Consider the following 16,525-nt stretch of genomic DNA (forward strand, 5'->3'; position numbering starts at 1 on the left):
AGTATAAGACAAAGGAGCAAAAGGAAGCCATTTAGCCTATCCTTGCCCCACAATTTCCTTGGAGAAAGTGAGGACTGCAGATGCTGGAGATCAGAGCTGAAAATGTGCTGCTGGAAAAGCGCAGCAGGTCAGGCAGCATCCAAGGAGCAGGAGAATCAACGTTTCGGGCGTGAGCCCTTCTTCAGGAATCATTTAATGAACAATTACCTTGTTCATTAAAAAAACTTGTCTATCACAGTCCTGAATGTTCTTAATGTAACAGCCTCACAGCTCTCTGCATTAAAAGTTCCACAGACTGAATACTCTCAAAGAAAACAAATTCTCCTCATCTCGATCCCAAATGGGCAATCCTTTATTCTGGGATTATAGCCTCTGGTTCTAGGGGAAACAACCTTTTAACACCTACACTGCCAAGCCCCCTAAGAATCAAAAACAGAAGTTACTGGAAAAGCTCAGCACGTCTGACAGCATCTGTGAAGAAAAATCAGAGTTAATGTTTCGGGTCCGGTGACCCTTCCTTAGGACTGGGTCATACCTTTAAATACGTTCTCCTCCAAATGGTGTGCAAACATTTCTACAAACCCGTAGTTATAAAGTGCATCATACTGAAACTGAGCTTTTGACCGTCTTTCCAAATAGAGCCAGGAAGTGCAAAAGCAAAGAAAATTTGTTGAACCTATATAAAACCATTTGATCCTATTGTAATAATGATTTCCAATGTTGAGCACTAGAAGGTTATGAAAACTTTGTACAGGGTTCAGCTCCATGGATGAGTGATCATAGAAAAGCTGGGGTTACTATCCTGAAAGCCAACAACCCTAAGGAGATTTAATGAAGGTGTATAAAATTATGTGGTCAGACAGAATAAATACAAACTGCTTCCAATGGCTGAAAGACTGATCTTCAGATGACCCAGATTTATCGTCATTTAAATTGACTGGCAAAATAACTGAAATAACAGGAGGAAAAACGCATATGCAAACTTTGGTTAGGATTTGGAAGTAATTCCTCCTGAATATTAAGATGTAAAGAGATTAAAATTGAATTAAACGGAAATTGGATAAATACTTGGAGCTGTAAAGGGAAAGAACAGGTTGGTGGGAGGGATGGGGGATGGTGGGGTAGGCAGGCAGTGGTCCAATTGGCTGCATTTCTCTTCAAAAGAACTGGTGCAGATTCAATGGACAAACTGGGCTTCTTCTATTCTGCATTATTTTATGCCACCGTGGGCGGCACGGTGGCACAGTGGTTAGCACTGCTGCCTCACAGCGCCAGAGACCCGGGTTCAATTCCCGCCTCAGGGAACTGACTGTGTGGAGTTTGCACATTCTCCCCGTGTCTGTGTGGGTTTCCTCTGGGTGCTCCGGTTTCCTCCCACAGTCCAAAGATGTGCAGGTGAATTGGCCATGCTAAATTGCCCGTAGTATTAGGTAAAAAGGGGTACATGTAGGGGTATGGGTGGGTTGCGCTTCGGCGGGTCGGTGTGGACTTGTTGGGCCGAAGGGCCTGTTTCCACACTAAGTAATCTAATCTAATCCAAAAGAAATCACAAAGGCACTCGACAGACGTTAAGGACTTTTATTTTGGCTGGGGATGGAAGGGAGAAATGGATGAGGAGGAGGAGAAGGAGAAGAAGGAGATATGGAGCATTGAAACTGCAGAAGCATCATGGTCAATTATTTCTCCTTTGGTCCCATGTGTAAGAGTTAGTTTGAGTTTTCAGGATACAGACTTGAATACTATGCTGATAATCCCAAAACAGACAAAAAAGGAAAGTCGCGGCATTGCAAGTCAAGGATTTTTCCATCATTTGACCAACAGAGTTCTGTATCTGAATATAACATTTTTCTTCTTGATGCCAAAATAATTCCTGCCTTCTTTACAATAGGACCACTGACTCATCCTGGGGTACAGTTGAGGCTCCCGTCGCTCAAAGAATCGTGCTGAACTGTGAATATCAGTAAATGCACTGAACCTTGAGGGCACCATAATGGAGGCAACTACATATTCACATTAGTACTTTCTAAATGGGATCATTTTTGGAACAGAAATGCTGGCTGTATTTGTATCCCATTAACATCTTAAAAGTTAAATAATCATAGCTCCTCATGACCATAGTACTGCTCTCCCATTAGAGAGAAATGACTGGTAGTGGTTTAGCCCAAGAGTTACCACACCTCAGGAGAGGGAAGAAGTTGAGAAGGAGAGACCTTCATAGTAACTTCAGCCAGTGCAGGAATTGAACCCTCACTATTGGCATCATTATGCATCTCAAAGCTTACTGACCCCCATAATAAAACATCCCAAAATACTTCACAATGATGTCAAACATGACACCAAATCATGTAATGAGATATAAACAGAAGCAACCAGAATGGAGTTATGAAAGGTCAAGGGATGGTGAGGTTAGAGGCGTGTGTCATGCCAAAGTTTAGGGCCTAGACAGATGAAGTTATGATGGGAACAACAAGCTTGCAGTGGAACCGAATTCTAACATCCACTTGCACGATGGATCGGATCTCAGCTAAGAAAAACCCAAATACACACAAAAATCCACAATGAAGACAGGGACACTGAATGGCTGAAAGGTGCAGGCCAACAGTGATAACAGACACCCAAAAGAATGATAGCAAGGACATGCACCAAGATTTTCCAATTATTATTTTCATGCTGATATTACAGAATCCATGCAGTCCAATATCAAATGAATAACTGATTTGGAGAGCGATGAAAGACACAGAATTTTTATTCAGCCATTGTATATGCCCTCAATTCTTTTGGTTTCTACAGAAATGAAAATTAGTTAGTTGTGTGAAATAGCGATGCAATGTTCTGCAGTTACAACAAAGCCACATGTTTAGCAAAGCCCTGCAAAGGCAGCTTCACCTGCTAGATGAAAGATTGCAGACTGGTCCAGATAAACCACAGCTTCTCTAATAAAAGCAGATAATAATCCTTCAAACCTCTTCAGCAAAGCAGTGCATAAAGCCATACAGAGAAAAGGCAATCATCACCACAGTAACAATTCCACCTCTCCATCTCAGTGCCTGTCTTACACGTTATCCCTCTGTTACACAACAATAACAAGCAAAATGGGGGATAAAAGGTTTGTAATTTCACCATTCCCTTTTGAACATCTATCATGAACTACTTTAAAGAAAAGGAAAGAAAATATTTCCATATTACAATCTATCATCAAACTCACTGTCTCATTTCAACACTAATTTTTTGTTTGGTTTCACTTCTCCCCATATCATCAAACTTCCCTTCCCATTATGAGTCAGACCCAAATCAATGGCTCATCAAACAACAGTGGCTGAAATGATCAAGCTCAAATCCAGATGTACTTCACAGGATTTGGACACCTCTGAAACAATAAATGATCAATCCGAATTCTGGTTTATCTTGTCCAAAATATGATAGGAATATCTCTTCACTCTTCATTCAATGAAAAAGAACACACAATTTCTATACACAGAGACCAGAGGCAAAAACTCCAAGCTAGCTATCGCAAAGCTAACTGACCTCTCTGTCAATTATACAACTCGAAGGTTTACTTTAAGACTTTGATTTCTGACAAAGAAAATCAACCCCATTAAGGTTTAGAAGTGAAGATAGGTCACAGAATTAAAATCACCACGTTGAAGGTTCCAAATCGGACCCATCTTAGAACCATGAGGATTTCACACATGTTTTATTGCTGAACAACATCTCAATTGTCAGCCGAGTTTACAACTGACTGACCCTTGGGACTTTGTAATTTGCCTGATAGCTACAGCAATGTGTATAATCACTTCCACTGTAAACGTACCCCCAGGAACGAGTAAAAGACCTTGAAATACTCAAGATTGCCCCCATGGTAAACATTGCAAATCAACATTAAAAGCCCTTCAGGATAATTAAGAAAAGATGCCTTGCAAATTTACCTTTTTATAAGTTTAACATTAATAAACTCAAAGCAAACAAGAGCAGCATGATGAACTTGCCCCTAAAATTCTCTAGGAAAATCTACTCAGAGAATAGAATGGAAGGGAGGGGCGAGGAGCTGCCCCCACAAAAACAGGCGAGGTCGCTCCCATGATTGCTGCTGATTGCTTCATTAGTTACCAAACCCAGAAGAGAAACAGCCTATGATTGGAGGAGCAGCAATCAGATAGGCAAGTCAGTCAGGCAGTAAGGAAGTCGCCAGGAACACTGCTCCTGGAGATGAGGTCAGCTTGAGAGGTGGGGACCTGGGTCTGCGGAGGGGGTCAAGCTGTGTTAGAGCTGATGGGGTGCAACAAGGCTAGGATGGAGAACCACAGGTCCACCAATGATCTGGAAGCAAGGATTTTGCCAGGGTAGTCTATTGCTAAGGCAGAAAGGGCGTACTGCTGGATCCAGGTGTTCTATCTGCTAGGTCAAGGGTGGGAATGTCAACTGGAGGAGGAGGTAGTTGCAGGAGTGTTTACGGAGGGAAAAAAGAAATGGAAAGGAGGCTGCAAGAGGGGCAAGGGGAAAGGTTTGCAAAGTTTGTAAGCAAGGAGAAAGAGATTACAAGAGATGATCTAGAAGAGTCAACAATGGTTTCTTGAAAGGGAAACCATGTTTAATCTCCTTTTTTGGAGTTCCTGAAGGAGTAACAGGAACAATGGATAAAGGGAAGTCTGTACAGTATGTGGATTTCCAAAAGGCATTTGATAAGGGTCTACATAAAAGATTACTGTGGAAAATGAAAACTTATGATGTAGCGTGTAACATATTAGCAGAGATTGAAGTTTGGCTAGCTGGCAGCAAGCAGAGAGCACACAACAATTGGTTTTTGCTTGATTTCCAGGATGTGACAAGTGGACACCTACAGGAATCTGTGTTGGAGCGTCATCTTGCATCACTTAGTTGAGAGGAAAGGTTCCACTACATTAGTCACATTTGATGCTGACAATAAGATAGGTCAGAGTGTAAGCTGTGAAGACGACATAAGGAGGTTGCAGATACATTTAGCTGTATTCGTGGTGTCCTTATTAGTTTGTGGAAGGTGCATTTAGGGTGATGGCTTTTTGCACATACAACCATGTATCAGTTGGTTTGTCTGTTCTCTTGTATCAATTTAAAAATGGTGTGATGTCTCAGGAATTAATCCTTTCTTTGTGCATTGTGACTTTAAGATTAATGGAGAATTGATCATCATTAAGAATATTGATGAATTTTTCTAATTATGCTGGTCTGTTAATTAAAACGTTCCATCTGTCAACACAAACAAGGAAGGTACTGATATTATGTAACAGCATCACCTAATACATTAGTTGGCGAGAATGAAAATGTAGCTCCTGATTTCAAAATATAGCCGTCAGGAAAATCTCAAGACGAGCCCTCGAATAAGAAAAATATTTTGACCCTTGAACAGTGATGTATAATACATTAAAGTTCTAATTTTAATATTATACAGAGATGACAAAAATGACAATTAAGATGGGGCAAAGATTATAACATGAAATACGCAAATTCAACAGTGACATTGAAAGCAAATTATCTCAAGATACTGAGTCAACAATTTCAAATCAGATTCCAGTCTCCATTTTATCAAATGGCAGAAATTTATGTTGACTATTCTTTTTTTTATTAAACCTCCTCTGCACACATCTTTGTTTTTTTTTGACTTTCACAAATCCATCTTCTGTTTTCTTGCACCCTCAACTCTTGGTCATTTAAATCACTTCTGCTTTCTATCCTATCACGACCCTACTTTTCTCGTTCTTTCCACCCACCCCACTTTCTGCTTCTGAACTTGCTTAAAACATGTTCTGAAGAAAGATCATTGACCTAACTCTACTCCTTCCTCCACAAATACTGTATGACCTGCTGAGGATTTCCAGAATGTTCAAATTCCAATATAAAAGTATCAGGACAACATTACTGATCACATTAAGTGGTAATTTACCTGAACAGCCCTCAAGTAACTCAAGCATTGGACCATTCCACCAGGTAGGATAGGTAATGCAAACATTTTATAGATTAAAGGATTCTAACATCTGTGGTCGGGAAACTATTGGAAAAATTCTAAGGGACAGAATTAATCTCCACTTGGAGAAGCAAGGATTAATCAAGGATTGTCAGCACTGCCTTGTAAGGAGGAGATCGTATCTAATAAATTTGAATTTGAGGAGGTAATTAGGTGTTTAGATGAGGGTAGTGCAGTTGACCTAGTCTATATGAATTCCAGTAAGGCCTTTGACAATGGCAAACTGGTTAGGAAGCTAAGAGTCGATGAGATCCAGGGCAAATTAGCAAATTGGATCCAAAATTGGCAACGTGGCAGTAAGCAGAAGGTGGTGGTTGAAGGATGTTTTTGTGACTGGAAGCCTGTGCCCAGTGGCATGTGATGCTGGGTCTCTTGCTGTTTTTGTGTACATTAATGATCTAAACATGAACGTAGGAGGTTTGATTGGTAAGTTTACAGAAAATTTGAAAATTGGTGGTATGGTAATTGAGGAGGCAAACATTAGACTACAGGATGATATAGATGGGCTGAACAGCGGCAAATGGAATTTAATCCTGAAAGACGAGAGGTGATGTGTTTTGGAAGAACTAACAAGGCAAGGGGGTCCATGTTAAATAGTAGGAATTGGCCATGCTAAATTGTCCATAGTGTTCAGGGATGTGTAGGTTCCATGCATTAGTCAGGGGAAATGTAGAGTAATAGGGTAGGGAAATGGATCTGGGAACAGGTTACTCTTCGGAGGGTTAGTGTGGACTTGTTGGGCCAAATGGTCTGTTTCGACACTTCTTGTGCTTGAGCCCTCTGCAAACAGCTGTCGGGACCCCAAGTAGACAGGATTTGTGCATATCCATCAACTCTTGAAGATAGAAGGACAGATGGATTAGATGGTTAAGGCATATAGGATACTTGCCTTTATTAGTAAAGTCACTGAATACAACAACAGGGAAGTTATGATGGAGCTATATATGACTTTATTTAGGCCATGGCTGGAGTACAGTTCTGGCTACCATTGTTTCATTCATAGGTGTTAGGAAAAGAGCATGAGATTTAGGGAGAAGACAGGGCTGCTCAATACTCTGTCAAACTTTCACGAAGATGTTCAGTGGCGATTGCACTATTTCAGGAAATGGTGGGGAAATGACAAGGAAAATCAAAGGATGATCTTTGGCATCTCCTATAACTACTTATTCAATGCTGCAATGTGAAAACAAACATTGCACCATCTGCCTTAAACCATACAGATAAGAGTGAACCCAAGAAGAGGTATAGCCATTTGAATTCTCCTTGACAGGGGGAGAAGAAAAGACAGGACAGTGCAAAGTCAATTCTTTCCCCCCTCAAATTCATGATCTATTTGAAAGCAACCATTGTGTTAGCAACATTTTTCTACTTTAAAAGTTCTGGCTGACTGCCTTCCTGAAGATGTAATTACACTGCAACAAACAGTTTTATTCCATAATTCCTTTGTAATTTTCTCACTTTTCCTGAAACATTGATCTAACCAGAAATGAAAGCAGTTGGCCAATGTCACAGGCTCCAAGGCTACCTTTGTTGCATGTTAAAACTGATGCTGAGATACACAATGTCTGATTAGGTCCAACAGAGCCCACAGTTACACAAGACTCCAGGAAACTCCACTTCTCTTACCTGCTGGGATGATGAGTTCATCTCGACCAGGTCATCCGTTTCCACAACGGGCTCACTGTCAGGAGAGGTGGATTCGGCAGGAATGACCACAACAGGACTGACATGCTCAGACAGTGCTGACGCTCGCAGAAAGTTTGGAGCATTCTGCAACAAACCAATTGATCATTAGTACCAAATCGAAGTACACTGAAAGAACAGTCGGTCAATAAACATTTGAAATGGACAGATTAATGTTATGGTGTAGATTGTTCAGCCTGCATCCAAATTCACTTCATTCCTTTTTTGGGTAATTTATCAAGAATACATTAAAAAGAGATTCAAAATTGGTGCATTTTATCACTTTTAAGTTTTTTTTAACATTTCTTCATTGGATGTTCTTGGATTTCAACTCTGAAAATTAAAGAACAGCAACAAATTTAAGTCAGAATGGTGTGTGATTTAGAAGTAAGCTGGAGGCATTGGTGCTTGCATGTATCTACTGTCCTTGTTCCTCTTAGTGGTAGAGGTGATAGGTTTCCAACATCCAGTTCAGTGAAAATGTCTTCTTTTAGCATTATTCTTATTATTTGATCTTACCCAAAAGCATCTCCAAGCATGAGATCTCTGCCAACCACTTCTAATTTACTCTGAAGTTGCCATGGGATCCATCTTGTACAACTTCTTTGTCTACATGTTGCCCACTGACAAGACCCGTTTGCAGATGTAGGGTCAGCTTCCACTGAAGGCAATCAATTCCACTCTTCCATTACTTGCTTCAACCCTTGCTACCAATTGTTCAGACATCCAGACTTGGGTGAGATGAGTTAATATGTGGAGACGAAACCTATCTTCTTAGCCCATCATAAATTTCCAACCATGTATCCACAATTCTATTTCTTGTCTAGCCACCATCTCACAGAGCCAAACTCTTTAAAACCAGCCTTCTCTTTGACCCCAAGCTCAGATTCAGTGCTATATCTCCTCAATCACAAAACAACTGCTTGCTTAATATCCATAGTATTATTCATTCTCTTCCCCCCCCTCCCTCCTTCCCTTCCACATCTGTACTCATCACTTTTCGTCTATTCCAATGCTATCCTGGCCGAGCTCATTTCCCAATACCAGGTCCAGTACGGCCCTCTCCCTCCCTCTCCACATACTGTTTCAAAAAATCCTCCTGGACACACCTAATAAATTGCTCCCCAACCAAACCTTCAGCACTAAGGGAGTCCCAGTTAATATGGGGAAAGTTAAAATCACTCACCACAACAATTGTGTTGTTTTCAAATCTTTCCAGAGTCTGACTACATATATCTGCCTCTATCTCCTGCTGGCAGCTGGGAGGTCTGTAGTACAGTCCCAACATTATAAGTGCACCCATCCTATTCCTGAGCTCTACCCATGATACCTCGCTACAAGATCCCTCTAGGGTGTCCTCCCTCAACACAGCTGTGATTTGCTCCTTAAACAGTAATACAACATCCCTCACCTCTTTTGCTTCCTCCTCTGTCTCGTGTAAAACATCAATATTCTGGAACGTCAAGCTGCCAATCCTGCCCCTCTTTCAACCATTTCTCTCTGATGATGACAAATCATAATTGCTTGCACTAATCCAGGCTCCAAGTTCGTTCCTTTTACCTGTTATACTTTAGGCAATACTGTCCAAGCCTCCAGTTCCATTGAGCTCAGCGACCTCTCTCTGACTGCTCTTCCTCTCAGCTATATCTGCCATAGTCTCAAGCTCTCCTGCAGTCTCTGTACTCACTGACCTACTTCTTAGGTTACTACATTCCAGCAGAATGGTGGAACAGTCTCAATGGGCTGAATGGTCTAATTCTGCTCCAAAATCTTATGGTCTAACAGCTTTTCCCCGACCATATCCTCTTTTCCTCTGATTCTGGCTTCTAGAGAATTTTCTCTTTCCTTTGTCCTACTATTGGTGGCAGTGCCTTCAGCAAACTAGCCCCATGCTTTAGAGTTCCTTCTCTGAAGTTCTCCTTATCTTCATCTCTCTTCCCTCCTTTAGAAGCAATCGCTCTGAACTTGCTTTTGGTCACCTGGTCTAATATTTCCATCTTTAATATGACATGCATTTCATTTTTTCTGATCATACTTCTGATGTATGTGGAATTATATTTGTACTTTGGAAGGTTGTCCTATCAATAAACTGCTTTTAAAAAGAATAAAAGCCACAATGGAAACACTGCCACCTCTTCTGCACTGTTACTCAGTCAACATCTACTCTTAATCTTTAAGTACACCATGGAAGCAGTAAAAAAGTGAGCAATAGATGTAGCCTGCCACTGTCACTCACATTATATGAGCAGTCAGATTTAGTTCTTCAAGAGGATTTCTGTCAGGCCGGTCGATCTAACTCCTCATTATGAAACCATTCACATCCCAACGATGAGCAGTACTAGGTATCAACTTAATAGACTTGGGTCTAAAAATCCATGTCAAGGAGAGTTACTTGGCCAAAGTGATTTTCAGAATCTTACAAACTGGTTTCAATTTTATCACTAAGATGGTTCAACTCCTCAGACAGTCAATCCAGGATTCAGTTTGAAGATTCACAATCAACTCTGAAACCTGAAATTATGGCATATAACATCAGCATTGCTGCGTTGGGCTCTGTTGTGAGGATGCCCTTTTTGATCATTCCCAATATATTGATAATCTTATCTCCAAAAGCCATAAGGACTGTTGTTGTAATTGTTCTGCTACAAATAGCTTGTTTATATATCAACATGACCCAGTGAGCTTGACATATTCCAACCTTGATTACAGAGTACCTTGAGAATATAGCCAACTTCCCCCAGTTGCTCTAACTCTCGACTCCTTTTTTGGTGAGAATAAGTGCTTTGTTGTCTTATGGAAAATTTCTGCAGTACATCGGAACCCTGGGGAGTCTACCACACACTATGTAAACAAATGTCCCTTGATAGCTGTGGGAACACAGGAGTTGTCAACCTCCGAATTGCAGACATCATGAGACTTCAGGCAGTACTAGTTATGCATTAATCAGATTTATTCACATTTTATATTAACATTAAAAGTACCATCTCCGGTACAATCATATAATCGTAATGCAACAACATGATGAGATAATGTTTTTCATCATAAAGCTAAGAGTATGTACAGTGCCTGAGCATTAGAAGCTTATAACACTGACGCTTTCAAACTATCCTTATAACAGCCACTTCCCAATAGCACAGCTGTGGAACCCAGCATCAGCTGAAGTGGCTGATGGGAATATGATGTGAGATATTGTGTTCTCGGTTATCTTTATTAAATTACTCACCAGCTCGTTATATTCATTAAAACCGGGTTCCTGTTCATTCATTCCAACGCCTTTGCTGACTCACTCACAAGCGAACACCTCATTCCCGTTTCATTCATTAATAACACGGCACGGTGGTTAGCACTGCTGCCTCACAGCACCAGAGACCCGGGTTCAATTCCCGCCTCAGGCGACTGACTGTGTGGAGTTTGTACATTCTCCCCGTGTCTGCGTGGGTTTCCTCCGGGTGCTCCGGTTTCCTCCCACAATCCAAAAATGTGCAGCTTAGGTGAATTGGCCGTGCTAAATTGCCCACACTGTTAGGTGAAGGGGTAAATGTAGGAGAATGGGTCTGGGTGGGTTACGCTTCGGCGGGTCGGTGTGGACTTGTTGTGCCGAAGGGCCTGTTTCCACACTGTAAGTAATCTAATCTAATCTAATAACTCCATGCTATAACACTGCTTCATTCATTCACAAAACCACAGTTCTCTAATTTATTTTACCACCAAATTAAAAACAACCTTTTCAAACTCATTATTGCATTTTCACACCTTATCAGCCCTTGCTCCAAGCAGTGTTTACCTCTGAATAAGAGTAGCATCCAGCATAATACCATCCCCATCAAGTCTCCTCAAAATATTACAATATTAATCAGCCCTTATCAAATATCTCGTGGATGTGAATAGATTCCCAAATTAATATGTACCTGTTAAATACCTTTTAACTGGGACATTATCTTTTTAAGAAACTTACTGACAAAACAGTGTTTCCATGAAATTGCATGAATGAATGAAACTCACACCGGCAAATAGTAAACAAATCTCTCAACCCAGCTACGGTAATCCATTTAATGTCCTTTAGATTAGATTACATTCCCGACAGTGTAGAAACAGGACCTTCGGCCCAACTAGTCCACACCAACCCTCTGAAGAGTAACCCGCCCAGACCCATTTCCCTCTGACTAATGCACCTAACACTACGGGCAATTTTGCATGGCCAATTCACCCGGCCCGCACATCTTTGGACTATGGGAGGAAACCGGAGCACTCAGAGGAGATCCACGCAGATTCCAGCCTAAGGCTGGAATCGAACCTGGGACCCTGGTGCTGTGAGGCAGCAGTGCTCACCACTGAGCCACCATGCCGCACCGACTCTTTTATTAAGTACAGGTACAATTTCTAACTTATTTAGAGTATATAGACCTAGCATTTTTTGTTAACATTTATTAACTTTAAAAGAGAAAAGGACTAACACCTCTTAATTATGCAAGCAGACCAGACCACTATATTCCCACCAGATGTAGCAGCCAACATTTAGCATGTTTTAACCCATCTCCTGTTTCCCCAGATAGAAGCCCTTCAAACCTTTGTGTACAATGGATAAAAAATATAACACCATAGTAATGGAATTTTAACATATGTAAGAACTGTGTATAAAGGGGCTAGCGAGTTTTGAGAAGATTTGTAGCTCAGGTTGAGGTTCTGGATTTAAGTTTGCTCGCTGAGCTGGATGGTTCATTTTCAGACGTTTCGCCATCATACGAGGTAACATCTTCGGTTAGCCTCTAGCGAATCACTAGTGTTAGTGACCCCCTTTCTATTTATGTGTTTAGGTTTCCTTGTGTTGGTGATGTCATTTCCTATGATGATATAATTTCTTGTTCTTTGTCTCAGCGGGTGGTAAATGGGGTCCAAGTCGACGTGTTAGTTGAGAGTTCCAGTTGGAATGCCATGCTTCTAGGAATTCTTGTGCATGTCTCTGTTTAGCTTGTCCTAGGATGGTTGAGTTATCCCAGTCGAAGTGGTATCCTTCCTCATCTACATGTAAGGAGACTAGTGAGAGTGGGTCATGTATGTTTGTGGCTAGTTGATGTTCATGTATTCTGTTGAGTAGTTTTCTGCCCATTTTTCCAGTAATGCTTGTTACAGGTTTTGCAAAGTATTTTGTAAATGACGTTTGTTTGTTGTCTGTGTAGGGTCTTTCAAGTTCATTAGCTGCTGTTTCAGTGTGTTGGTGGATTTGTGGGCTACAAAAAGATCTGTGTAGTCTGGCATTCCAACTGGAACTCTAATAACAACCACATTGCCTGGGACCCCATTTTCCAACCTCAGAGAAAAGAACAGGAATTGACATCACCAACCTAACGAAACCTAAACACATAATTAGAAAGTGGGTCACTAACACCAGTGCTTCACCAGAGGCTCACTGATGATGTTACCTGGTATGGTGACGAAACATCTGAAAATGAACCTTCCAGCTCAGCAAGCAAAATTACATCCATAAAGGGGCTCGAGTAAGAACTGTACTTCAGGATTCCATTGCCACCCCGAACTTGTACTATTGTGGTTGTAACTTGTACTGTTGTGGTTGTAACTTGTACTATTGTGGTCGCTGAATAAAGGAGGCTATTTTCATCACTCACCGATTTTGGTCATTATTTGAACACGATCCCACAGTGATGAAAAATGGGAGGAATGAAAATCAGCTGGCAAGAGACAGCTCAGCCTAGGTTGAGAGCTGACGGTAAAGTCTAGCTTTATGCTAAATGAAATCAGAGAGCCAGGCTACAACTGAAAGTTACAAGAAATGAGCACTGTTAATTTGGGAGTAACTAACACAGTATTCAAGTTCAACTTTTTTTGGGAGGGAAGACGGGTAGGAGTGTGCATGGTAGGGGATACCACTGAACATCCAATAGAAGCATTCAGGTGGGGAAGGTGTGACAAAGTTCCTGTGTTTCCATAAGATATGAGATCATGTAATTTAGAATTCTGTTCAGGGCAAGAAGGAGAAAATGAAACAAGAAACATCTCTAATTTTGTATGAAAAATTGAGATAAAGTGGATTCGTAAAAGCAACCCAAATGCCCGTGAGAGAGACAGCAGCAATTAAGATAGCTCAAATTGCTAAGTCTCAGGGTAAATCTATCAGCTCTGATTAATAGATTTCTTAAACCTGTTTTGGGTCCCGTATCTAAGGAAGGATGTGTTGGCCTTCAAAGGGGTCCACAGGAGGTTGACAAGAATGATTCCAGGAATGAAGGGCTTGTCAAATTAAAACTGGTTGGAGGACTCTGGGTCTGTACTTAATGGAGTTTAGAAGGATGAATGGGAACCTCATTGAAACTTACAGAATTCTGAGAGGCCTCAATAGTGTGTATGTAAACATGTTATTTCCACTAGTTGCAGAGACTATGGCCTGAGGCACAGCTTCACAGTAAAGAGATGACACTTTAGAACTGAGATGAGGAGGAATTTCTTCAGCCAGAGGTCCAGATATCTGTGGGAGTCATTGCCACAAAAGGCTGCGGAGGACAAGTGATTGAGCGTCGTTATGACAGAAATAGATAGGTTCATGATTAGTAAGGGAATCAATTATGGGGAGAAGGCAGCAGAATGGAGTTGAGAAATATATCAGCCATTACTGAATGGGTTGGGGTGGGGGGGGGGGAGAAGAGACAAAAGAAAAACTGAAGCTGCTGGAATCCAAAGTAGACAGGCAGGAGGCTGGAAGAACACAGTAAGCCAGGCAGCAACAGGAGATGGATTACACCTGAAACATAGACTTCTCTATATCCTGATTCTGCCTGGCCTGCTGTGTTCTTCCAGCTTCCTGCCTGTCTATTATTGAACGGCGGAGCTGACTCAATGGGCCAAGATGCCTAATTCTGCTGCTGCATCTTATGATCTTTCATTTTTTCCCCTTTACCCTCACCTCCAGCAACTAAGGATTTGACTTTATCATTATGCTCAACTGCCTCCATCACTGCATCTGTCACTTCCCTTAATTAGCTGCCACAGTCCTGAACTCTCACCTTTCTTCAGTTTCTATTCCATCTCACTTATGCCCTTTGCACACATCTTGAAAATGAAATCCAGTTGCTGCTCTCTCAAATCTATTAACCACAAAAGTACTGATCATTCGCCTTTCTTCCAGGTTTCAGTTAGTTAATATTGTTCGCCATTCTGTCTCTACACGTACCATCTCCAACTACTTCAAACCTGCCATTATCATCATCTCAAAAAAATACAATAACTTGTATTTATAATAGTGACTCTGTGCAATAAAATGTTCCAAATTACTTCGCAGCGGTGTTTTAAAACAAAATATGACAGTGAGTCACATAAGGAGACAATGTAAATGACCACAAACATGGCCAAAGGAAACAGTTTTATGGAGTGTTTCACAGGAGGGGAATGAGATGGAGGGGCAAAAAGGTTTAGGGAGATAATTTCAGAGCTTAGAGCCAAAGCAGCTGAAGACATGACCACCAGCAATTAAAACTGGTGATGCTGAAAGATCAGAATTACAGGATTGTGGGGCTGGAAATGATTTTATCTATAGGGATGGGTAAGCGTATAGAGGGATACAAAAACAAAGATGAAAATTTAACACTTTAATTTTTCTGAACCTTGCAAACAATCACATCATCTTTAACTTCTTTCTTTTTCTCGGTTCTTGAACCTGTTGGCATTTCCCAAGTTCTTGCCCACTTCTCCCTGTCACAATAATGAAATGAATCAAAGTCACAACTAACATGTCACATTGAAAAAAGGGAGACTAATAATCCATCCTTGTCCTTCAAGCTTGTCTGCAGCTCTTGCACATGGTTGATTACATCATCCTCCTCCATAGCCTCTCCACGATTCTCCAAGTAGACGGAACCTACAATGGTTCTAAAGGCAAGGTCTTCGATTCCCAAAACAAACTCCCATTCCATACAAACTAGCTCCATCCATCTCTCTTGCAACTATCTAAGGCTGCATCAGAATGTTCACAACCTTGATGTCATATTCAAATCAGGATCTTATATCCATCGGCATCACCAAGGTCACCCTATTTTCCACCTTTGGAGCCCAATGCCTCACTAATCTCTGCTCATCAACTGCTAAAGTCCTTATTCATGTCTTTGTCAACTCTAATTTTGATCATTGAAATGCATTCCTGGTCAGCCTCCAATGTTTCATCTTCCCTAATCATAATGTGTTCAAGGAATAGGAAGAATTTGGAGGGATATGGGCTGAGTGCTGGCAGGTGGGACTAGATTGGGTTGGGATATCTGATTGGCATGGACAAGTTGGACCAAAGGGTCTGTTTCCGTGCTGTACATCTCTATGACTCTGTTACTCACATCCTTACTCACACTAAATTACAGTCATTAGCTCCAGGTTAAGCAGCGTACCGATTTTAACATTTTCATCACAACAAAAACAGAAATTGCTGGAGAAATTCAGCATATCTGGCAGCATCTGTGGAGAGAAAGCAGAATTAACATTTCGGGTCCAGTGACCTTCTTCAGACCTGGTGTCTTGGTTCTTAGAATTTTGTTTGTTTAAAATTTTCATACTTGTTTTCAAATCTCGCCAGAATCTCACCTCTTGCTATCTCTGTAACTTCCTCACCTTTACAACCTTCCCTGAGGTCTCTAATCATCTAATTATGACTTCAAGTATTCCTGATTTTTATCGCTATCATTCTTTACTGTCATGATTTAGACATGCCAGTGTTGGACTGGGGTGGACAAAGTTAAAAATCACACAACACCAAGTTATAGTCCAACAGGTTTATTTGGAAGCACTAGCTTTCAGAGCGCTGCTCCTTCATCAGGTGGTTATGGAGTATAAGATCATACTTCTTACTGT

The 16,525-nt window shown here is 41.1% G+C and overlaps 1 protein-coding gene across 5 annotated transcripts in view; it reads right to left on the bottom strand.

Annotated features, from left to right (window-relative positions):
- Nucleotides 1-16,525, bottom strand: part of hip1 (huntingtin interacting protein 1) — a 344,047-nt gene that overhangs the window by 74,495 nt on the left and 253,027 nt on the right. For all 5 annotated transcript variants that reach the window (XM_043718716.2, XM_087977488.1, XM_043718713.2 and 2 more), the window contains exon 11: nt 7,625-7,768. In XM_043718716.2, the coding sequence (XP_043574651.2) occupies nt 7,625-7,768 (144 nt within the window). The remainder of the gene's footprint in view (nt 1-7,624; nt 7,769-16,525) is intronic.

The sequence above is a fragment of the Chiloscyllium plagiosum genome, unplaced genomic scaffold (assembly GCF_037043375.1).
Source record: "Chiloscyllium plagiosum isolate Xiang-an unplaced genomic scaffold, Cpla_swu_hap1 HiC_scaffold_31, whole genome shotgun sequence".
Lineage (NCBI taxonomy): Eukaryota > Metazoa > Chordata > Chondrichthyes > Orectolobiformes > Hemiscylliidae > Chiloscyllium > Chiloscyllium plagiosum.